Below are 23,548 nucleotides of genomic sequence, written 5' to 3'. Positions count from 1 at the left end.
AATAAAGACGATTTACCTTTCAAAAGGTTATGTGTGTTCCTGTTACAGTCGTACGGCATACATCAACATAATAGGGTTTTAATCAGTAATTTCAGGGCCATCATCACGCACTGTTGCACCTACGACACTAATCTAGTGAACACTAGTGATGACTCTTTTTGAAATGACCTAGCTATCTGGCCGGTCGACCGGACCTTCCTGGCTGGACGGCAGGACATACCTATCTGGCCGACCCACCAGACGGACTTTCTGTTCTATGTTCGCTATTTCTTTGACGTTTTTGCATCTTTAACTTTTGGTTTTGTACACCAGCTTCAAACAGCTGAAAATACAATATTTTTGCTTATGGAAAATATTTCACAGTGGTATAGATGGTACAATGATTATCTACTAATTTGGCAAAGTATTAGAATTTTTGCAACCGGGAAATGGCAGAGCAATTTATATATAGTGCATGTTGAACCACACTGCTAACCTTATGCCTAACCTTAAACTACTCAAAAATAAAATGTTTGTAGCCAATTTTGACTTTGTGGGATCTGACTTTGTGGGTGTGTTTTCTAGTGCAAACCCAAGTTATGTGTGTACTGTACACCACACCCACTCAAGTTACATCCACTTGTTGAAAATACACTAGCAAATTCTTCTGACTGTAGGCTGCTTTGCCAGAGATTCTTTTAGGAGATGGGAAACTCTTCGCCATAGAAACAATCGCATTAACGCCCACTGTATCCGTCCATTGTCGATGGGCCGCGCTGTGCATTCTGGTTACACTCAGACAAGGCGCTCTCTCCTTTAAGGAGTCTATGGGAGTCAATTGGGCGCTAACACAAAAAGCCAACATGAGCATGAATTACGTAAACAAGAAGCTCAACATTACACATTTTCCAGAAGTTGAGATAACGAACTTGTCCTCTGTTATATCGTATAGATTTCAAATCGTGACAGTGCGTACTTTCAAGGAAAATAGGCAGGTTTCTCGACTTATACCCTGATTTACAGAATGGATTTCGTTACGAAAAGCTAAGCAACCACATTACGCAGCATGATAACGTGAACGCGATTGGTCGACAGTATACAGGGCGAAGCGTTAAGTTTCTCTATACATTTCGTGCTGGGACTCTTATCCCATCTTTTTCAAACATCTCTGGCTTCGCTCTAGCCTTGCTGACGCGCGACCCACGTGACTACACGACGAGGAAGTAGAGAGGCTGGTGTTTTAGCAAGTCATATCTCAGCTGTACAGTCACAGATATAACATTGTTCTATCTATACAAATCTTTGGCACGGTAGTGAGGGGCATTCTGAGTCATTTCGGTGAGCTCCCAACTGGATCCTTGTTCAAAATACTTTAAAACTCGATCTAGAACCAAGGGAAAATTGCAAATCGCAGGAATTAGCTACCTTTATGTCAGATCGTGAAATGCACGTTTAAATACATTTTTACCTGGATAAATTATTCACCTACAAAAATGAATTTTCTTTAAACACACTGCAAAAATGAGCGTGGACCAGAATGACACGCTTTCTTGTTTCTGCAGTGAGGATTCACCCTCTTTAGACAATTATTTTGTAACGTATCTGCAGGTAATCGTTGTTTTGAGACAACAACAAAAAACTGTAGTACTTGTATGTAAATCAGGGAACCTAATGAACGGCATTTAATGAACGGCATTTTCACTCATGCGATTCGATTCTCGACGTTCAATAAAATAAAATAAAGAGCAGCTAGGTCGGGAACGACCCATCACAGTGAAATGGCAACTTATGAAAGCACTGATAATGAAGCAAAGGACACCACATCTCCAAACGAGAATGACAAAACTTGCTGTTTCTGTAATATTGCCAAGGAACAGTCGGGGTCGGACACAGAAATGCAGCTTTTTGTAAGTTTCGTCATTTGACAGAATCGAACAATATAGCTAGCTAATGAGGTGAAAGTCTAATGCTGCGTTCAAGTGCTAGCTGGAACTAGGAATCCCAAATGTCCAATTTATTTACTTTAGTTATACACGTGCCGCGTTCAACCGGTTAGCAAGTCGAACATTTCAGAGTTTCCTAGTTTCAACTAGCACGTAAACGCGGCATAAAATGCGCTCGGTAGTAGGCTACTACTACTAGCTACTAATATTGTGTATCTTACATCATGCCAATATAAGAAGCCAAGTGTTTATCATTCTCAAATGCGTAAGGATGATGAACTGGTCTGCTTTCGTGACCTGAAACCCGGGGCACGGCATCATTACCTGGTTGTACCTAGGACACACGTCGGGAACTGCAAATCACTCCGGAAGGAGCACATACCTTTGGGTAAGGTAAAGTATTTACTTCTGGGGTGCTGACCTGTTGCACCCTCTACAACCACTGATTATTATTACTACTACTTGACCCTGTTGGTTATCTGTGAACGCTTGAACATCTTGGCCATGTACTGTTATAATCTCAACCCGGTATAGCCAGAAGAGGACTGGCCACCCCTCAGAGCCTGGTGCCTCTCTAGGTTTTCCCTAGCCACTGTGCTACTACATCTGCATTGCTTGCTGTTTGGGATTGTAGGCTGGGTTTCTGTATAGCACTGTGACATTGGCTGATGTAAAAAGGGCTTTATAAATACATTTGATTGATTGTATGTATAAGGAGTCATGCTATCTGTCAAATTGTAGCTTCCTGTCTTGGACACTTTCATTAGTTTTATATTTGTATTAAATGTTTTCTACTTATTATACTGTTGTCATTTTTGTATGTTTAAAAATTGACAAAATTATGTATAAAATACAAATAGAGAAGGACAAATTAATTGGAAATAGACAGGCCTAGCCCATACATTATCCTCTGAAATGTTGTGTACATAATCACATGGTGTCTGATTGGAGAGTATTGATAGGCTCTTTACTTTTTGCAGTGGAGAAGATGGAGGAGATGGGAAGGAGTGTATTGCAGAAGAAAAAGGTGACTGACCTGGATGACATAAGGTAAAGGTCTACATTATGATTAGCCATGTCATTGAGACAGATCACATTGACCTCAGCCCTAATAATACATTAGAGTACAGGCCCATCTGTGTTGCAATTATTGAGGATCCTAACTTGTTCCCTTGTTTTTGTCTTCCATAGGATGGGGTTCCACATGCCCCCCTTCTCCTCTGTCCCTCACCTCCATCTCCACGTCATTGCTCCTGCCAGTCAGATGAGCATCAGGTCGCTCAGGCACTATGGGCCACAATCCTATTGGTTCATCACTGTGAGTGGAGCAGCAACCGATACCATTTCACTATGGGTGGTCCTACATGTTTGTGTCATGTTTACAATATTCAGATCTCTTGTGTGTGAAATCATTTGTCTGTGCTCTATTGTAGGTAGACAAAGTGCTCCAGCAGTTAAGGACCCAGAACCAGGTCAAATAAGAACACACCTGGTTTAGCAGGAAACGACAGGACTGGGCCACAACTCTTACATGGCTGACTGCATTTCCTCCCTATACTTGACATGCACTAATCTGAAGGACTGGCCCGCAAAAAGATTTGTTTGTTTTTGGTTAAAAAAGACAGTAAAATCACCAGGAATTCTGCAAAAAATAAATGATGTGATCGTGTCTCAATGTAATTCAAGGTATGAAATTATTGTTCTTTTAAAATGAACTGAACAAAAATAAACGTATCGTGCAACAGAGTTATGGTTCATATAAGGAAATAAAATTATCTTGGCAAAGGAGAAATGCTCACTAACAGGGATGTAAACAAATTTGTGCACCAAATTTAAGAGAAATAAGTGTGTGGCCATCTGACACAAACTCACTCTTTAATGTGGAACAACACTGTTTCTCTCAGAGAGCAGCAAAGGAAATATAACATTAAAGGGCCTTTTGTGCTCAGATTTGATCGTTTTTAAGCGTGATTGTTTTTCTAGGTGGAGAAAACATCTTGTTGCCTATCCCTGCACTAGTAGGTATGTTGTGCTAGATTTTACTTTGGGGTTATTTCTATGCCTTGTTACATATTATTACCAATGTGGGTATCATTGCAGACAGACAGTCTAATGATGAGCAATAGTTTTGATAATAAAGACGAATTATATGACACGCTAATCCTAGGCATTTTGCTCTGACTTTTTTTTCATGATCATGTACACGGTAAGTAAACCAGTGTCTGCCGTCCTTGTTCGTTGACTCCAATTATTTTGGCCACATGGGGGCGTCAAAGCCCTATGATTACCAAAGAATGGCCTTGTAGATGTCAGAAGGAACCCCTCTGAAGTGCGCGTGTGCACAAACTCAATTCGGTCTTGCACTTCTTATAAACCACTTAATTTAAAAAAAGTCAAGTTTATAAAACTTAGTGCACTGTGTTCGCAACAGAAATGTATTGAGATCAGATGTTTCATCTATTTAGAAAATGAGCAGGATATCGGCCCAGTTTCACCTAGTTCCATCCTTTTCCATCACCCCTTTTGAGTTTCTATTTCTCCCTCCCAGTCCTTTTTCCACCCAACCTCATCTATATTTGTAGAAAGAGTTTCCTGTAAACAATAGATATTATATTATTTCTCTTTTAGTTGTGTGTATCGTCTTTTTTTAGGATCTGCTAAGCCATTATAATTATAACTTGCTATTGTCACGCCCTGACCGTAGAGATCCTTTTTATGTCTCTATTTTGGTTGGTCAGGGCGTGAGTTTGGGTGGGCATTCTATGTCTGGTGTTCTATGTTGTCCTTGTTTTGTATTTCTATGTGTTTGGCCTGGTGTGGTTCCCAATCAGAGGCAGCTGTCTATCGTTGTCTCTGATTGAGAATCATACTTAGGTAGCCTGTTCCCACCTGTGTTTGTGGGTGGTTATTTTCTGTTTAGTGTTTGTCGTCACCTTTCAGAACTGGTCGTTTGTCAGTGTTCATATTTATTAAAGAAACCTATTTATTAATACTTACCATGCTGCACCTTGGTCCTCTTCTCCTTCTCCAGACGACGTTCGTTACAGCTATACTTATTTCCACACTTACCAAGTTTCAGTTATACTTACCACAACCAATGTTTGTAAACTTACCATTAAAAAGCACCATGATGGTTAAGTGTCCATATAAACTCAGCAAAAAAAGAACCATCCCTTTTTCAGGACCTTGTCTTTCAAAGATAATTAGTTCAAATCCAAATAACTTCACAGATCTTCATTGTAAAGGGTCTGTTTCCCATGCTTGTTCAATGAACCATAAACAATTAATGAACATGCACCTGTGGAACGGTCGTTAAGACACTAACAGCTTACAGACGGTATGTCACATCTGCTCCTGCTACGCCCTCTGTGTTCATCCGGTGTCTCCTTGACCTGCAGCCACTCCCCCAGTACACTCTCTCTCCCTTTCCCTCTCTGTGTGATTGTGTGGTTGGAGACAGGTGTGCTGGAGTCAGAGCAGATCCCCACCAGCTGCAACCCGTTCCATAATGAAGACCTCTACAAATACTCAGTCCTGCCACTTCCACTCTGCCAGATCATAATCTCTGCTCAGTCAGTTTATGCTTCTATCTTTTATTATAATCAAGATCCTGTTACCCTGCTGTGCCTGTTTCCCTGCCTGACACTGTTTATCCTTGCCCTGCAGTTTTGCCGCTCTGACTCTGGTATCCTGTCTACTGTTCCACATCTCACCACCCTGCTACCCTGTTCTGGATTCAGCTCACCATCACTCCCTTGGATTTTCCTCCGGACCTGTTTACCCTGTCTTAACCCAGCTCACTCCAACCTCACCCTCCACATCTGGTTTCCTACAATCCACCGAGCTTCCTCTGGCCTGCACTCCATCTCTCCCTGTTTGGCAATAAATGTTTTGGTTTATTCATCCAGTTTCCTCTGAGTCTGCTCCTGGGTTCCCCTGTGCCGCTCCACTTAACACGGTAGACAATTAAGGTCACAGTTATGAAAACTTAGGACACTAAAGAGACCTTTCTACTGACTCTGAAAAACACCAAAAGAAAGATGCCCAGGGTCCCTGTTCATCTGTGTGAACGTGCCTTAGGCATGCTGCAAGGAGGCATGAGGACTGCAGATTTGGCCAGGGAAATAAATTGCAATGCCTGTACTGTGAGATGCCTAAGATAGCGCTACAGGGAGACAGGACAGACAGCTGATCGTCCTCACAGTGGCAGACGATGTGTAACAACACCTGCACAGGATCAGTACATCCGAACATCACACCTGCGGGACAGGTACAGGAGGGCAACAACAACTGCCCGAGTTACACCAGGAACGCACAATCCCTCCATCAGTGCTCAGACTGTCCTCAATAGGCTGAGAGAGGCTGGACTGAGGGCTTGTAGGCCTGTTGTAAGGCAGGTCCTCACCAGACATCACCGGCAACAACGTCGCCTATGGGCACAAACCCACCGTCTCTGGACCAGACAGGACTGGCAAAAAGTGCTCTTCACTGACGAGTTGCGGTTTTGTCTCACCAGGGGTGATGGTCGGATTCGTGTTTATCGCAGAAGAAATGAGCGTTACGCCGAGGTCTTTACTCTGGAGCGGGATCGATTTGGAGGTGGATGGTCCGTCATGGTCTGGGGCGGTGTGTCACAGCATCATCAGACTGAGCTTGTCATTGCAGGCAATCTCAACGCTGTGCATTACAGGGAAGACAGCCTTCTCCCTCATGTGGTACCATTCCTGCAGGCTCATACTGACATGACCCTCCAGCATGACAATGCCACCAGCCATACTGCTCGTTCTGTGCGTGATTTCCTGCAAGACAGGAATGTCAGTGTTCTGCCACGGCCAGCGAAGAGCCCGGATCTCAATCCCATTGAGCACGTCTGGGACCTGTTGGATCGGAGGGTGAGGGCTAGGGCCATTCCCCCCAGAAATGGCCAGGAACTTGCAGGTGCCTTGGTGGAAGAGTGGGGTAACATCTCACAGCAAGAACTGGCGAATCTGGTGCAGTCCATGAGGAGGAGATGCACTGCAGTACGTAATGCAGCTGGTGGCCACACCAGGTGGCCACTCTAGGTCTGTTGTCACGAAGACCATCAGACCATCTCCCTGACTCATGCACCTTTGCTTCCTAAGGCAAACCCTTGGCCGACAATTGGCGTTGACCAGAGGGAAATATGGGCAGTCCCATGATAACACAAGTATTTATGAGGATGCTTAAGAGAACTAACCAAATAACATGGAAAACAATAAAATAAAAAAATAGTAACAGTAATACAATATTAATAGAAATAATAAACAGCAAAATCTTATAATTGCATACTCGTATTAGAAAGTCCTAGCAAGGCTATAAGCATGTCAGCCCAGCCTGCCCAGGTCATTGGATTCAATTGTTCAATTTTTTTAGAAAGAATGAAGAGAAAACAACCGAAATAACCTAAATGTTTATTCCACGCGAGACATTTCATGTAGTCCTCATATCATGTTGTATTCCAACAAAAAAAAAGGAAAAAGGAACAGATTCTAACGGCCGCTAATGACTGCAAGTAAAAATGAATCACATTATATCCTGTTGTATAGTGCCGTGGCTGTGCCAGAGCCGACCGCAAGCCAAACCTGGGCATACCCATGTTCAACTCACAACCGATTCCGACACAGCCATGGCACGACAGCCAAGAACACATGCAGTACTGACGATCCAAAACGGGTAAACCTGTAAAACCAACCCTCTCCACCCATACACGTTTTTTTATTCCAGGGTCGTTGCTCTATCGGCTGCTCTATCACCTCCGCTGTTTTACACCTAGGCCTATATCATTAGGATCAATAATATAAAAGGGTAGAATAATTAGCTTATATAGAAATATATAATATACCTTTCTCTCGCTTAGAGAAGTGCTTCCATAAACCAGTTATTGTATTAATTCTACCGTTAACTTTAATCCCTTTATCCCAGTGTTAACCAGACCGCCACACACTAGAGACAACAAACCTGTTGACAATACCTAATCCATCCATTTGCCGGTGTGTATCGGAAGGATAATAATCCTTTACATGTTTAATATTGAGATTAGTTTTTTAAATGTAAAAGGGTAATAACCAATTATTTTAGGATCGTATAGGCCTCTTCCAATAGAGAACCTAGGCAGGTTTTTAATTATATAATAATTTATCCTAGCCGTATAATAAATATGTTCATATTCATTAAGTTTTATCTTAACAGCTAATCGTTCTGATTTACATCTGCGAACAAGGGCCGCACTATATAACAGCTTTTAAGTCATAATATACCCCGACCTTTACAATTAGGTCATATCATACTAAACAAAAACAAAAAAACGTGGTATTTCTAATGTACACTCTTCAATTTAAATAAAAAGGATAAGTTCATCATACCCATTCTGCATTACCATAAACCCAACCTTATTTGAAATCCACATGGTCCACGGCTCCATACGGCATGAATATACTATATATATTATTGACTGTATGTTTGTTTATTCCATGTGTAACTCTGTGTTGTTGTATGTGTCGAACTGCTGTGCTTTATCTTGGCCAGGTCGCAGTTGTAAATGAGAACTTGTTCTCAACTAGCCTACCTGGTTAAATAAAGGTGAAATAAAATAAAACATATGTATATATTTTTATTAAAAATAAATTCGTTCATGCAACAAACGAATGACATATTTGTACTGTGTAATGCGGTGGAAATATGTATCAGGGGCTGCTTCAATAGGAGGTAGGTATCACTCACAGCCACGTTGTAATCTTCGAGTCCTTGAACATTTGGTTGTTTACATATAATTTATCCACCAACTAGACGAACATTCTGCTTCTCTGCTCGGAGCCTTTTGAAAGTGGGGTACAGGGCACGTCGTCTCTCCACTATTTCATGAGGAAATTGTTAATTAATAGAGAATGGGGTGTTTTTCAATTCCCTAACCTGTTGTAACAAGGCAATTTTCATTTTGTAGTGGGTTAGCATAGCTATGATCGGACGGGGCCTTCCCTCTGCTCTGCCACCGAAACAGTGAGCTATTTGAAAAAGTCCATTTGAGATTACGTTTCATGAATACCTTGACTTTTTCCTCCGTTGACTGAGAGTTTTCGTTCTCCTTTATTCCAATATTATTTTTCATACTTCTGCACTTTAGATCAAGTAATTCGTCTTTCATTGTTTTATTATCATACCGTACCCTCTCTGTAGTGTCTTTAAGGGAGTACACGGTAGTTTTCAATATCTTATTTTCTGCTCGTATTTCTTCCATTATTGTATTACTGTAATCCGTTCCTGTTTTTAAGGCCTCAACTTCCCCCAGTAGCCCAGGCAATATATCCATTTTTTTTTACTGCTCTCTCATTCTTGTAAGAAATGCTCTATCTTCTGGAGACATAGTTATAAAAACGCCCCCCTCCAATGTTACATTAGGAATTTTAGACTGCGGCTCTCCTCCTGTTTCGCTCGCAGAACTCGAGGAAAGGTATTCTCTTGTTTGCTTCGATGTATCAGTTTCTTTTCCGAGCATATCAAAATTCTGATCAATAAATTGGTACAGATTCTCTTTATTATCCACAATGTTTGTTTCGTAGTTATCAGCTAATCCTCAATTTGTGTGATTAATTAACGGGACACGCTGTGCCTACCACGCTATCACCCTCTTTCCATGTGTTTTTAAGGATATATTCCTGGGGAATAGTTACAGGGGAGAGGAGGGGGGATGAATGAGCCAATTGTAAACTGGGGATGATTAGGTGGCCATGATGGTATGAAAGCCAGATTGGGAATTTAGCCAGGACACCAGGGTTAACACCCCTACTCTTACAATAAGTGCCATGGGATCTTTAGTGACCACAGAGTCAGTCCCATCTGAAAGACGGCACCCTACACAGGGCAATGTCCCCAATCACTGCCCTGGGGCAATGGGATATTTTTTTAGAACAGAAGAAAGGGTGCCTTCTACTTGCCCTCCAACACCACTTCCAGCAGCATCTGGTCTCCCATCCAGGGACTGACCAGGACCAACACTGCTTAACTTCAGAAGCAAGCCAGCAGTGGGATGCAGGGTGGTATGCTGCTGGCAAAACATGGTAATGTTGCCATTGTTTATTAAAGTTTTTCAAAATAAACATGTCTCCAAGTCCCATATCACACACTCACGAACTTTAAATATGTGTGTACATTGTCCTCTCAATCTTGGAGGAGCACCTCATATCAGATTCATTTGTACATGTCCACCATATACCCTGCCGCCAAGCCTAGTGGTTAGAGCGTTGGACTAGTAACCGAAAGGTTGCAAATTCAAATCCCCGGCGCTGACAAGATACAAATCTGTCGTTCTGCCCCTGAACAGGCAGTTAACCCATTGTTCCTAGGCCGTCATTGAAAATAAGAATTTGTTCTTAACTGACTTGCCTGGTAAAATAAAAATAAATAAATACAAGTAAATCTCGGCAAAGTTCTTCTTCTGTGGGTTTCATGGCAGACTACAACCCAGAAAGGTGTATTACCTCCACCAACTGGACAGTGGTGAAAAAAACAAGGTAAAAATCAAATCCATATGTGACAGGGAAACTAACTCAATCCACCCCAAAAAGCACATTAACAAAACCAAGTCCCCAAAACAACCACTTCTACCCAGTGGTGGAAAAAGTACCCAATTGTCATATGAGTAAAAGTAAAGATACCTTAATAGAAAATGACTCAAGTAAAAATGAAAGTCACCCAGTAAAATTCTACTTGAGTAAAAGTATTTGATTTAAAAAATACTTAAGTATCAAAAGTAAATGTAATTGCTAAACTATACTTAAGTATCAAAAGTACAAGTATAAATAATTTCAAATTCTTTACATTAATCAAAGTGAGTGGGGCAGTGGTCAAAGTGCTTGAGGCGTCACTACAGATACCCAGGTTCGATTCCAGGCTGTATTACATCCGGCCGTGATCGGGAGTTCCATAGGGCGGCGCACAATGGGCCCAGCGTCGTCCGGTTTGGACGGGGTGGGCGGTCATTGTAAATAAAATAAAAATCTTAATTAACTGACTTACCAAGTTAAATAAAGGTTAAAAAACATCAAAACACAGAAAAGATAACCAAGGCCCTTTGATGGTCATCAACTCAACGCAATAAATATTAATTATTTTCTAAATCGAGAGAAAACAGTGAGTGTTTAAATATATTTTACTATAAAGCAAACATGGAAAATACTGACGTCACATTATGCGCACGTAGAGAGCGACGCGGGGGATTGAAAATCGTAAACAACCACCTATTTGTTTGTTCTATTTGTGAAACAAATGTCCCTGTTTTCAGGATAAGTAATTTAGCTACGAGTTTGGCAATATGTTGAAAAGGGTACCCAAGACAACATTAAAGTCTCTAATGAAGAAGAAAGCCCACATTCGTGTAGGCATAGCCGCAGATGCAATGGTATGTTTGAAAATGCTATCGTAGCTAGCTGTCGTTACTAACAATTCTAGCCAGCGAGGCTATCGTTAAAATATTGTTTTCAAACGAATAGCTATAAGGTACATGCTAACGTTAGTTATGTAACTTAGCTTAACCAGCTACTGTAGTGGGATAGTTAGCCGTCGGTGTCTGAAACTGAACGTCCCTCCTAGGTCGAGCTGAACGTGCTGCTGTTTCTGCATAGCCTCGCAGAAGAGGCGAGGACCAAAGCTTTTGAGGAGAAATCTGCGACTATCAAAGCACACCACGTCAAAGCAGTATCCAAGGTATTGGTTACTGAACAACATTGGGTGGTAGGACACAAAGGGTGCATTTCAATGGTCTAAAGCACAGGTGTCAAACTCATTCCATGGAGGGCGGAGTGCCTGCGGATTTTCACTCCTCCCTTGTACTTGATTGATCAATAAGGTCATTGATTAGTTAGGAACTCCCCTCATGTGGTTGTTTAGGTCTTAATTAGACACAAATTGAAAGGAAGTAACAAAAAACAGCAGACAGCCCTCCATGGAATGAGTTTGACAACCCTGTTGTAAAGGGCCCCCTCTCCTTCATTAACACTGATCTGAAATAGCCTGGACAGTAGCCCAATATTAGACCTCTGATTTAATTAAGGTGGGAGTGGTTGCTGAGTTTGAATTAAGCAGCGCGTGGAGTAAATTTGGTGAAGAGGAATGTTCTGAATGGACAACAGTAGTATTGAAACCTGGAACAAAAAGGAAATTGGAGTGGGGGATACGTGTGTAAATGATAATGAATCGCTTCTGGTTAGGATGTGTTTGTTGATTAAGGAATCGTTTGTTGAGTAAGGATGTGTTTGTTGAGTAAGGATGCGTTTGTTGAGTAAGGATGCGTTTGTTGAGTAAGGATGCGTTTGTTGAGTAAGGATGCGTTTGTTGAGTAAGGATGCGTTTGTTGAGTAAGGATGCGTATGTTGAGTAAGGATGCGTATGTTGAGTAAGGATGCGTATGTTGAGTAACGCTTCGAACACACCGACTGCGTCATTGCATCACTGCTGCATAACATTTTGCGCAGCTAGGCAACTATACTGATGCAGGTACCTTTTGCAAATGGTCGCATGCGGTTGGACACATGGAGGAGAGAATCATTTTCGCAGTATCCTCAAAACCGTGTCTTTTTGACACAACTGCTGACAGCTACAGGGACATAAACACAAAAAATGCTGCTTGGAGACAAGTGTCCACGATAGTAGGATTGCCAGGTCAGTTTAGTAGTGAGCTTGTGCTAGATGTGGCTAGTTAGCGTTAGCTTGCTAACCTAGCCAATGAGGTGTGTGTGAAAGAAATAGTCAAATAAATTATGCTAGTTACTACCCCTGATAACTTTACCAAATGTTCATGTTTGAAAGAGTGTGAATGCTACATAAATAGTAATGGAAATGGTAGATACTACTGTACCCCTGATAATTTGGTCAAATAACCGTGTGTGTCTGTGTACAGTAGGTGACATGTCCATGATAGCTATCTAATAACTATAGTTATGCTAGGTAATGGTTTGGCTTATCATGTTCATGTCTATGCATGTGTATGTTTTTATGTAATCCCAAATTTTTACTGAATGTGTGCAAAAAAAAAATCTACATTCATATTTTGCTACTTTCTGTCAAGTCCACTCATACAATTTGATGCATACGTTCGATTTATCGAACGTATGCACCACACAGAACGCACTGCAACTGCCTCTGCAACGCAATGCTGCAAGGCAAATGCAGCGTTCCATTGGAAATGAATGTACTTCTGGTGTATCGAAACGCAATGACGCAGTCGGTGTGTTCGAAGCGTAAGGATGCGCTTGTTGAGTAAGGATGCGTTTGTTGAGTAAGGATGCGTTTGTTGAGTAAGGATGCGTTTGTTGAGTAAGGATGCGTATGTTGAGTAAGGATGCGGTTGTTGAGTAAGGATGCGTTTGTTGAGTAAGGATGCGTTTGTTGAGTAAGGATGCGTTTGTTGAGTAAGGATGCGTATGTTGAGTAAGGATGCGGTTGTTGAGTAAGGATGCGTATGTTGAGTAAGGATGCGTATGTTGAGTAAGGATGCGTTTGTTGAGTAAGGATGCGTTTGTTGAGTAAGGATGCGTTTGTTGAGTAAGGATGCGTATGTTGAGTAAGGATGCGTATGTTGAGTAAGGATGCGTATGTGGGAAACCCGATTGAGGTGTCGAAAATGGTGAGTGTCAGAGTGACCAGGAGTGGTGTAATTTTGATTCATTGTATTTCTGAAGAACAGAGGAAGACTGCAGTGGGCCTCAAAAGAATCCGGACAACAGAAGTTTTGAACTTCGGAGTAGAGCACCCGTCAAAGGAGTCATCTCAAGGGTGACGACGGACGTTCAGGTTAAATACCTGACGAGAATTCCTAGTGTGGTTGGTGCCCAGCATCTAACCCGCTGGGTGAATGGAGAAAAATAGTCTGTCGGTCCTGTCTCTTTTTTGATAAAGAGCAAATACCTACGCATGTGATGCTTGGTTATGTAAGATATGCTGTAAGAGGTTTTGTATTGTAGTGTAAGAATTGTAAATGATTGGGGCATGTTTCAAGTGTGGGCAGACGAACAGAGTATAAAATCAAATAACATTTTATTTGTCACATACACATGGTTAGCAGATGTTAATGCGAGTGTAGCGAAATGCTTGTGCTTCTAGGTCCGACAATGCAGTAATAACCAACGAGTAATCTAACCTAACAATTCCACAACTACTACCTTATACACACAAGTGTAAAGGGATAAAGAATATGTACATAAAGATATATGAATGAGTGATGGTACAGAACGGCATAGGCAAGATGCAGTAGATGGTATAGAGTACAGTATATACATATGAGATGAGTGATGTAGGGTATGCAAACATAAAAGTGGCATAGTTTAAAGTGGCTAGTGATACATGATTTACATAAATATGGCAAGATGCAGTAGATGATATAGAGTACAGTATATACATATGAGATGAGTGATGTAGGGTATGCAAACATAAAAGTGGCATAGTTTAAAGTGGCTAGTGATACATGATTTACATAAATATGGCAAGATGCAGTAGATGATATAGAGTACAGTATATACATATGAGATGAGTAATGTAGGGTATGTAAACATTATATTAAGTGGCATTGTTTAAAGTGGCTAGTGATACATTTTTGATCAATTTCCATCAATTTCCATTATTAAAGTGAGCTGGAGTTGAGTCAGTATATTGGCAGCAGCCACTCAATGTTAGTGGTGGCTGTTTAACAGTCTGATGGCCTTGAGATAGAAGTTGTTTCAGTCTCTCGGTCCCTGCTTTGATGCACCTGTACTGACCTCGCCTTCTGGATGATAGCGGGGTGAACAGGTAGTGGCTCGGGTGGTTGTTGTCCTTGATGATCTTTATGGCCTTCCTGTGACATCGGGTGGTGTAGGTGTCCTGGAGGGCAGGTAGTTTGCCCCCGGTGATGCGTTGTGCAGATCTCACTACCCTCTGGAGAGCCTTGCGGTTGTGGGCGGAGCAGTTGCCGTACCAGGCTGTGATACAGCCCGACAGGATGCTCTCGATTGTGCATCTGTAGAAGTTTGTGAGTGCTTTTGGTGACAAGCCAAATTTCTTCAGCCTCCTGAGGTTGAAGAGGCGCTGCTGCACCTTCTTCACAACGCTGTCTGTGTGGGTGGACCAATTCAGTTTGTCCGTGATGTGTACGCCGAGAAACTTAAAACTTACTACCCTCTCCACTACTGTCCCGTCGATGTGGATAGGGGGGTGCTCCCTCTGCTGTTTCCTGAAGTCCACAATCATCTCCTTTGTTTTGTTGACATTGAGTGTGAGGTTATTTTCCTGACACCACACTCCGAGGGCCCTCACCTCCTCCCTGTAGGCCGTCTCGTCGTTGTTGGTAATCAAGCCTACCACTGTAGTGTCGTCCGCAAACTTGATGATTGAGTTGGAGGCGTGCATGGCCACGCTGTCGTGGGTGAACAGGGAGTACAGGAGAGGGCTCAGAACGCACCCTTGTGGGGCCCCAGTGTTGAGGATCAGCGGGGTGGAGATGTTGTTACCTACCCTCACCACCTGGAGGCGACCCGTCAGGAAGTCCAGTACCCAGTTGCACAGGGCGAGAGCTTGATGACGAGTTTGGATGGTACTATGGTGTTAAATGCTGAGCTGTAGTCGATGAACAGCATTCTCACATAGGTATTCCTCTTGTCCAGATAGGTTAGGGCAGTGTGGTTGCGATTGCATCGTCTGAGGACCTATTGGGGCGGTAAGCAAATTGGAGTGGGTCTAGGGTGTCAGGTAGGGTGGAGGTGATATGGTCCTTGACTAGTCTCTCAAAGCACTTCATGATGACGGAAGTGAGTGCTACGGAGCGGTAGTCGTTTAGCTCAGTTACCTTAGCTTTCTTGGGAACAGGAACAATGGTGGCCCTCTTGAAGCATGTGGGAACAGCAGACTGGGATAAGGATTGATTGAATATGTCTGTAAACACACCAGCCAGCTGGTCTGCGCATGCTCTGAGGACGCGGCTGGGGATGCAGCCTTGCGAGGGTTAACACGTTTAAATGTTTTACTCACGTCGGCTGCAGTGAAGGAGAGTCCGCAGGTTTTGGTAGCGGGCCGTGTCCGTGGCACTGTATTGTCCTCAAAGCGAGCAAAGAAGTTATTTAGTCTGTCTGGGAGCAAGACATCCTGGTCCGCGACGGGGCTGGTTTTCTTTTTGTAATCCGTGATTGACTGTAGACCCTGCCACATACCTCTTGTGTCTGAGCCGTTGAATTGCAACTCTACTTTGTCTCTATACTGACGCTTAGCTTGTTTGATTGCCTTGCGGAGGGAATAGCTACACTGTTTGTATTCGGTCATGTTTCCGGTCACCTTGCCCTGGTTAAAAGCAGTGGTTCGCGCTTTCAGTTTCGCGCGAATGCTGCCATCAATCCACGGTTTCCTTTTTGGGAATGTTTTAATAGTTGCTGTGGGTACGACATCGCCGATGCATTTTCTATAGTGAAGAAAGGTGTGTAAAAGGATGACTGTGTTGCAATTGTGGTGGGATCATGATCCTGAGTTCCTGGAGTGCCCTGTAAGGGTGAAGAAATTGAGGTGGCAAAAGTTAGCGGTCAATCGAAACTCCTATGTGGAGGCGATTTTGAAAATAATTGAGAACAAGTGATGCTAGTGAAGAGATGGTATTGGATGCAACACAGCCTGTAGTAAATGTTTACTGCCAGACGAAAGGTGGATTTTGTTGCATTCATTGCCACAGTTATAATCTGTACTGCACAAGTCTCAAAGAAGTTGAAGAAACTAGACATTATTGTGGCTGCAGCAGGAAAGTTTGACACTCAAGGATTTGACATCGAAAGACTTGCCAGGGGTACTGGCGCCGGAAGACCCGCCCTCCCAGGTCCCCCTTGAGCCTATGTAGGGATCTGTTTGATTTATTTTTAACAGAAAAGTTGGTTGATGTATTTTATTATTTGGTAGGTTTTTTTGGTAGTTCAGTTTTTTGGGAGAATCCTGTTTCCATCCTGCATAGTAGGTGGCGGGATTCACATTCAATTGTGTGATCGCCAATATACCAAGAAGAATAAGAATGAGGTCTAAGGGCTTTCCATAGTGACTGTGTTGCCAGGTTTAGGTAAAATGTCGAGCCCAATGACAACTGAAAACTAAGCCCAAAAGATGTTGCTCAGCAAGAGTTGCCACATTTATCCAATAGGCGGCTCCATATTAGCTAGCCATGATGTGTGTGCGTGCTGCTCTCCTCTCACTTGTGACTCAGCTGCCTGCTGCAGCCCTCTCTCAATGCATACAGACCCCCCCTCACCTAGAAAGAGAAATGCCATGGTGTAATTTAGAAGTAGCTCAAAAAACCTGTGACCAAAACATTTTCCTAACATCGTTTTCAAAATAGCCCAATTGCGGGAAACTGCGGACATGGCAACCCTGGTCAGATAACTCATGGTGCAATGACTACCTGCTAGCAGCATATGTTCCGCGTTCGAAGCTACATCCATAATCGGTAGACGGTTCTGATTGTAGAATCGCGGTTTGCATCGCCGAGCAGTGAACAAGAAAGTATTAAATCCAGCTTTTAGGATGCTACCCCCTCCCCAAATCAAAATGTAATATGGATGCCAATGTCTACCTTTGCGTGCACACATTTCCTTTATTTCCCATCTGGGGCAGCACCTGCCTGTTTTGCCGGACTTATTAGATAACAGATCGGTGTGCGCAAAGCAGAAAACTAACATTAGCATCCATATTAGATTTTGGAGTGTAGCATCTAAACTGGATTTAATAGAACCATCTACCGATTATGGAATCTAGCTTTGGACCCGGGCACATGCTGCTTGCTAGCAGGTACGGTCATTGGACCATGAGTTATCTCGAACGCAGTCGCTATGGAATGCCTTTAGACCTAGTCTCATTAAATAATGAAATCATTAATCAAACATCTAATATTGGGCTAGTTTGGGTTTTCAGATCAGTACAAAACGATGTAAATGAGGCAAGGAGAGGCTATTGCCATTTTCTTGAATCCTTTATAGACAGAGGGGCAAATTCCTGTGGTTGCTGTATAGACATGACAGATATCATCATAGTGAGTCATGTAGATTAATGGATATCCTACATTTGTAGATGTCCTATTCCTTAAGTTAATTTGTCATAGAAGAGTTATGTTTCATGACTTTGAATGTGAAAAATAGCATCTTATCATGCTACTTTTAAAATGTCAATGACGTTTTGATCGTCTTTCCTTAGAAACTGCTGAAACAAGCCAGAGGGTGAAGTGGAGAGACCTTTCTACAACATGATTCAACAACCGATTTACAATACTTTTTTAAAGTCACATTTGTCTGAATTATAAGTTGAACCTGTATTTTGTTTTATTTGCTTTAGTTTGAATCTTTAGTCTTTACTTTTCTTCAGTCGCTAGTCTTTATCTGTTTGCATTTCATATCTGTTTTGTCTGCCATTTAGCATTTGCACAATGCAGAGTATTTTGGAACACTTTTATATTATGTTTTATATTATATTATTATTATTATTATATTATGTTATGTTGTGTTCTGTAAATCTATCTTTGTTGTAGTCCTAGTTGCCCCTGCCATGTTCCATCAAGCTGACCAGAGTTTGTTTCCTGTCATACTATTCTAGTTCCCTGTCAGAGAAATGTGCCTCTTTGTCTTTTGAGAGGAGTGATATTCACCCAGTGCCTTTATCATTTTCTCTGTTATAAAGATGTAGCATTAACTAAATGCTAGAGAGCCCTCCAAATTCAAATCTGAACCTCAAAGCTAGTTCCCCTCTAATCAGGGACTGGCTTAGACCTGGGACACCAGGTGGGTGCAATTAATTATCAGGCACAAGAGCCAGCAGTACTCTGGACCTCATGGTATGATTTGAATACCCCTGGCCTAGAGCCTTGTCCTATCTCAGGCCTCCATCTTCTTTCCCCGACAGTTTGTCACGGTGGTCAGAGCTTCAGGCTGAATGCTTCACAGACTGTTCACTAAGCATTGGCCTGCCACCAAGACTTCTTCCAAATTCCTCACCTCTTCACGCTACATACATTATCCGCGTGTCGAGATGTTATCTCACTCATCTTTTATCATAGGGTTTTCTGAAGCCATGGCACTTGACATGTGTGTTATGTGTTCACTTTCCTATCAAATTGCTCAAGAAGACACTTATCTGGTAGTAATCTTATAGAGCCCTTTAGGTGGTCTGCTGTAGGGATGTTAAGTTTCTTCATTGTGATAATCAGGTTTATTATGATGAGAATAACATTGAGGACAAAATGTATTGTAATTGTACTAATGGACAGATGCATCAAGTTTCTGTTTTTAATGATATGCCTCATGCATTATCATATTTTGGTGGTTGACATGTAAAACCAACAACCTAAGCCAGTGCAGAAAACCAACAATCTAAGCCCCCCCCCCCCCCAGAGATGAAAGAGGATGCGAGACATCCCACTCCCTCATTTGTTCTGGTTCATATAGTCAATGAACTAAGTAGACCAGACCCAGCTGCTATCATGTTGGTGTCTTTGGGAGAGCCACCCCTTAAGTAGACCGGAACTGAAAATTGTTTTCAATGGTAAACTGCCTGTGTAAGACATCTTCGTTTATCCAGGACCTTTGTTCCCCCCCCACAGCTGGGTTGATTTGCCTCCCTCTCTAGCGATTGTTTTCCTCTGAATCTGATCTGGCGTTCCAGTGATGTAGGGGGGTTTCTGGGTGTGGAAACCCACCCCTCTGACCCTGACAGTTCTATTGTCTGCCTGTGACCCCCCCCCCCCCCCCCGGGCTACCTAGCATTACTGTCACTGACCCACAGATTCACATGGCTCCCCTTACTGTCATCAGCTCCTGCACACTGCTCCAGCAAGACACTTACAGCAGAGCAGCTCATGTTCAGGGTCCAGATGGAGATGTAGGGCAAAAAAAACAACAAACGTGTTGTTCAGTGGGAACCGGAAAGGCAAAAACATGATTTTCCCAAAAATGTATACAGCTAGAAGAGGGAGCTCTGTTCTGTTTTCTCTTAATATCAGTGTTGTCTTGTCCTTGAGGGAATAACACGTGAACATTTCTGTAATTTCACTCGGGAAATAAAGTACTAATTTTCTTTAATGTAAAAGTGTGTGTATAGGAGAACCTGTTTTCAATTTGGTCTTAGACTCATCCAGCTCCAGTCTGGCAGCGTCTTTGGCTTTTGTCTCAACAGATAAATCCACTGCAACGTCAACTGAATGCTCCCGCTGATACCAGTTTTGACACTTTTCCAGAAACCAGAAGTAGAACTTTAGATGAGATGTTATTAATCTCCCCCTCCCCTGCTGAAAAGCACATGCAAAAAAAGCACTATGGTGTCCATCTAGCTACCAACAGACAATAAATACATTGTGTTGTTCAGACAATAAGCTCTAGGTGAAGTAAACAGGATATTAGCTGATAGTCATAAAAAAATAGAGTTTCTGTGAGAGAGAACACTTCTTCTATGTAAAAGACACAAAGGCAAGTCTGTCGGGTGGTTTTGGCATCGGTTTGTGGTTCCCAGGCCATAATGTAAACTGGGATCCCAAACAATTATCCCTTTGGAAGTGTGTGTGGCTTTTGCCACTTCTCTGTTCGCTATGGGTAACAGGCAATGGTTGATGCTTTCTGACACCTTCCTGTCTGTTCTTCAGCTTCGTTTTGTTTTCTTGTCGGACGTTAGCAAGTCGCTCTGTATTTGAGAGTTTGGTTTTAGTTTTCTGGTAACGTTCACTTCTGAGTTAATCTGAAACACACAGTCTCTGCATAGTTTTGGGGCATAAACGTCAGGGAAAAGTCAAGCTTTCAGTCAGCAATGTATCGTCGGAAATGTAGATACAAGGGGAATCTGGCTTCTTTTTGAAGTTGATATTTTTTCACTCAATCCAAGCTGCCAGGGTGACATTGACAGAGTGCCTGGTGTAAAATCTGTGAGGTGACTCACAAGTGCACTTATGCTCCTCTGTTTTAAATGAAACCAAATGCACTGACATATTTCTTACACATAGTCACCCAGTCATCCTCTTTTCATTAGGATGGGGGAAGACATGTGGCTGTGGAATGATGAAGGTATCTATGCAGATGAGGAGAATCCCAAGTAGGTGAAGCAGACTCACAACAGGACAATAAAAGTTAAAAGGTCTACTTGAATGTGCTTACTTTAATATGACAACTTTTGCATTGAGAGCAGGTGTATGTGTGTGAGAAAATGAGTGTGAGTGAGACCGAGAGAGGGGGAGAAAGCAAACTCACTCCTAACCCAAAACCTTGCATTAGGTTTGAGGTGCGACTATCATGATGTTCTGAGATGTTTTCATTCCTTATGGATTCTGACGGCATGGGTAATTTCATGGAATTTTTCTTGGACTTTTCTTCTGGAAAACAGATTTGTTCTCTAGCGTGCATACTGGGGTTGGGACCATTGTGGATGATGTTCTTTTAACACAATTCTGGCGAAAAAATCTTTTTCAGGTATTTTATTTACATTAAAAGATGACTTAGCTGTTGGACAAAGAACCTTAATTCCAAAGAGGGTAAAAATGCTAATTTGGGTACCATTTCTGATTTGGATTCTGCACTTCATGGATCTTATTAACGGACAATATTTCTCAAGACATCCACGACACAGACGTAAGTAGCCAACCGACACATTTTGATGCGACCTGATTGAAATGCGGACACCTGTTCTGCGTATTTATACGCACATTCAACTCCTCTTCATACATGCGTAAAAGCATGGGCATTACTATGTGGGTGCAGTAAATTTTACTTTCAGGCAACAATGCGGTCATATATTTTCATGGTTTATACGCGTTGGCTTACTATGTGAACCATACAATATATTGTAAAGTTTGGCTGAGGGTTTGATAAACCTCGGCTGGCTCCTGTTTCTATTCTTCGAACATTAATGTGCCAGGTATAGTAAGTCACTACTCAGGTGTATGAGATTATGCTCTGTACTGAATGTATACAGCCAATGATTTGTGATAATGTAGTTCTTCCAAAAAAGACTGAAGTTGTATGGGATTCAAGTTTGACCAAATTTCACATGCACATGCTCAAGACATGTAACTGCATCCTCTCTTATGCAGGAACACATACACACACATGTGTGATTGAGAGAAAGAGAGAGACAGACACACACAGCCATAACACCAGCTCTTCTCTCCAGGTAGCTCAGTGGTGAGCAGGTTGTGTCATGCTGGCTGCCTGACATGCTCAGCGTTAAACGGCTGCCTGTCCTGTAAGCCCCGCCTCTTCTTCCACTTGGAGCATGATGGGATGCGGGAGAGGGGGACATGTCTGCTATCCTGCCCCAGAGGTCACTATGGGACACGCTCCCCACATGTCAACACCTGCACCAGTGAGTCATGTGATGGATGAACAACACCGACACTGTTATGGAGTGTTGTGATAATAATGTCATACACAGTGTAATGCCCTGATCATGTATCCACTCTAACTTTGGTCCCTGTCTGTGTCTCAGAGTGCAGGGAGGACTGTGTTTCCTGCTTCAACAGGAACTTCTGCACTCACTGTCACCAGGGCCACTACCTGTACAGAGGGAGGTGTGAGGACAGCTGCCCCGAGGGCCTGCCCCCAAACGCTGCACTAAGAGAGTGCAATGGTAAGTCTATTACACTACAGCTGAACTGTGATCTTCCTTCATAGTCATAATGTGTTCAAAGTCTGGCTAAAACTAATAAGATCCAGTATTGGTCGGCCAAGATCTGGGCTTGGATGCATCAAAATCACACATTGTGGAAGAAGACATATAAAGTACATATTTACAGTAGGGAGAGAGATCTATATAGAAATGCGTCTCTAACGTCTATGTCCTCCGTCCCAGATTGTCCAGTGGGCTGTGAGGTGTGTGTGACGAGGAACACCTGCACCAGGTGTAGAGCAGGACTGTACCTCCTGCATGGCCAGTGCCATCATACCTGCCCAGGGTGGTTTGAGCCTGATAAACAGCTCATGGAGTGCATTTCTCAAGGTTAGTGACTCTGTCCTCCCCCATCTCTGTACATGAGCCATCCCAATAGATCATTGATCGATCACTCTACAATGCAAATTTGAGTGTACATTTTGTGTATCTATCTACCCTACAATGTCATGCCCCCCAATCTCTCTCTTAGTACACTGTAAGGTGGGAGAATGGGGAGACTGGGGCCTCTGCTTTCGGAGAGGGAGGACCCGGGGCTACAGGAATTTTGAGGAGGTACGAAGACGAGAGGTCCTACGGCACCCCACCCTGTATGGCGACCCCTGCCCTAAAGTCAAAGAGTGGAGGAAATGTGTCAAAAGGAGACCGAGTCCAGGTATACTGGTGATCAAAGTGAAATGTTTGACTTATTTCAGTTTTCACACATCTAGCATTGTCCTCTCCCTTTCCACAGGAAGATCAGATGGCAAAGGCATTAGGCCAACAGAACATTGATGCAAGATCATTGGTGGGAGCAAAATAATAGCAAGTGGCAGATGTGATCCAAAACAAGATGGAAGGACAGAAGGAGGACTGGATTAACTGAGTTGAAAGAGAGACCTCCATTGCCTGGACCTCAGTCGTTTCTGTAGTCGGGAACAGTGTGCAACAATTTATTCCTCTATGTTTGTGACCAGCTGTTGACCTGCATTGGTTGA

The 23,548-nt window shown here is 42.6% G+C and overlaps 3 protein-coding genes across 8 annotated transcripts; all 3 read left to right on the top strand.

Moving 5' to 3' along the window:
* Window positions 1-1,202: 1,202 nt before the first annotated feature.
* On the top strand, window positions 1,203-4,083 carry LOC120019032 (histidine triad nucleotide-binding protein 3-like). 6 transcript variants are annotated; one of them, XR_005472292.1, is made up of 5 exons: window positions 1,203-1,317; window positions 2,193-2,310; window positions 2,903-2,972; window positions 3,114-3,240; window positions 3,356-4,083. XR_005472292.1 is itself a non-coding variant. In XM_038962246.1 (5 exons), exons 2-5 carry the CDS (start codon window positions 2,184-2,186, stop codon window positions 3,401-3,403), a joined length of 372 nt encoding a protein of 123 aa, XP_038818174.1. In that variant the 5' UTR covers window positions 1,203-1,317; window positions 2,160-2,183; the 3' UTR covers window positions 3,404-4,083. The 6 variants fall into 6 exon arrangements, 4 of the variants coding, with proteins under 4 accessions (XP_038818174.1, XP_038818172.1, XP_038818171.1 ...); XR_005472291.1 differs by having other exon boundaries at window positions 1,203-1,886; window positions 2,193-2,315; XM_038962246.1 differs by having other exon boundaries at window positions 2,160-2,310.
* Window positions 4,084-11,250: 7,167 nt separating this feature from the next.
* On the top strand, window positions 11,251-18,152 carry LOC120019352 (centromere protein W-like). The gene is made up of 3 exons (XM_038962644.1): window positions 11,251-11,337; window positions 11,529-11,642; window positions 18,126-18,152. The coding sequence occupies exons 1-3, from the start codon at window positions 11,251-11,253 to the stop codon at window positions 18,150-18,152; spliced, it is 228 nt and encodes a 75-aa protein (XP_038818572.1).
* A 2,788-nt stretch (window positions 18,153-20,940) lies between these two features.
* LOC120019315 (R-spondin-3-like) lies at window positions 20,941-23,548 on the top strand. Its single transcript, XM_038962613.1, has 6 exons — window positions 20,941-21,002; window positions 22,096-22,268; window positions 22,392-22,532; window positions 22,755-22,901; window positions 23,044-23,243; window positions 23,528-23,548. The coding sequence occupies exons 1-6, from the start codon at window positions 20,941-20,943 to the stop codon at window positions 23,546-23,548; spliced, it is 744 nt and encodes a 247-aa protein (XP_038818541.1).

This window comes from Salvelinus namaycush, chromosome 24, assembly GCF_016432855.1.
Source record: "Salvelinus namaycush isolate Seneca chromosome 24, SaNama_1.0, whole genome shotgun sequence".
Taxonomy (NCBI): Eukaryota; Metazoa; Chordata; class Actinopteri; order Salmoniformes; family Salmonidae; genus Salvelinus; species Salvelinus namaycush.
The sequence above is the reverse complement of the archived record's forward strand: the minus strand, read 5'-3'. Positions and strand labels throughout refer to the sequence as shown.

Excerpts from the sequence above, each read along its gene's own strand:
- LOC120019315 (XM_038962613.1), top strand. The coding sequence starts at position 20,941 with ATGGGGGAAGACATGTGGCTGTGGAATGATGAAGGTATCTATGCAGAT. Across the intron at positions 21,003-22,095 it reads GCAGATGAGGAGAATCCCAA|GTTGTGTCATGCTGGCTGCC; the intron begins GTAGGTGAAGCA and ends AGTGGTGAGCAG. Across the intron at positions 22,902-23,043 it reads CATGGAGTGCATTTCTCAAG|TACACTGTAAGGTGGGAGAA; the intron begins GTTAGTGACTCT and ends TCTCTCTCTTAG.
- LOC120019352 (XM_038962644.1), top strand. The coding sequence starts at position 11,251 with ATGTTGAAAAGGGTACCCAAGACAACATTAAAGTCTCTAATGAAGAAG. Across the intron at positions 11,338-11,528 it reads GCATAGCCGCAGATGCAATG|GTCGAGCTGAACGTGCTGCT; the intron begins GTATGTTTGAAA and ends CGTCCCTCCTAG. Across the intron at positions 11,643-18,125 it reads ACGTCAAAGCAGTATCCAAG|AAACTGCTGAAACAAGCCAG; the intron begins GTATTGGTTACT and ends GTCTTTCCTTAG.
- LOC120019032 (XM_038962243.1), top strand. The coding sequence starts at position 1,758 with ATGGCAACTTATGAAAGCACTGATAATGAAGCAAAGGACACCACATCT. Across the intron at positions 2,311-2,902 it reads GAAGGAGCACATACCTTTGG|TGGAGAAGATGGAGGAGATG; the intron begins GTAAGGTAAAGT and ends TACTTTTTGCAG. Across the intron at positions 3,241-3,355 it reads AATCCTATTGGTTCATCACT|GTAGACAAAGTGCTCCAGCA; the intron begins GTGAGTGGAGCA and ends GCTCTATTGTAG.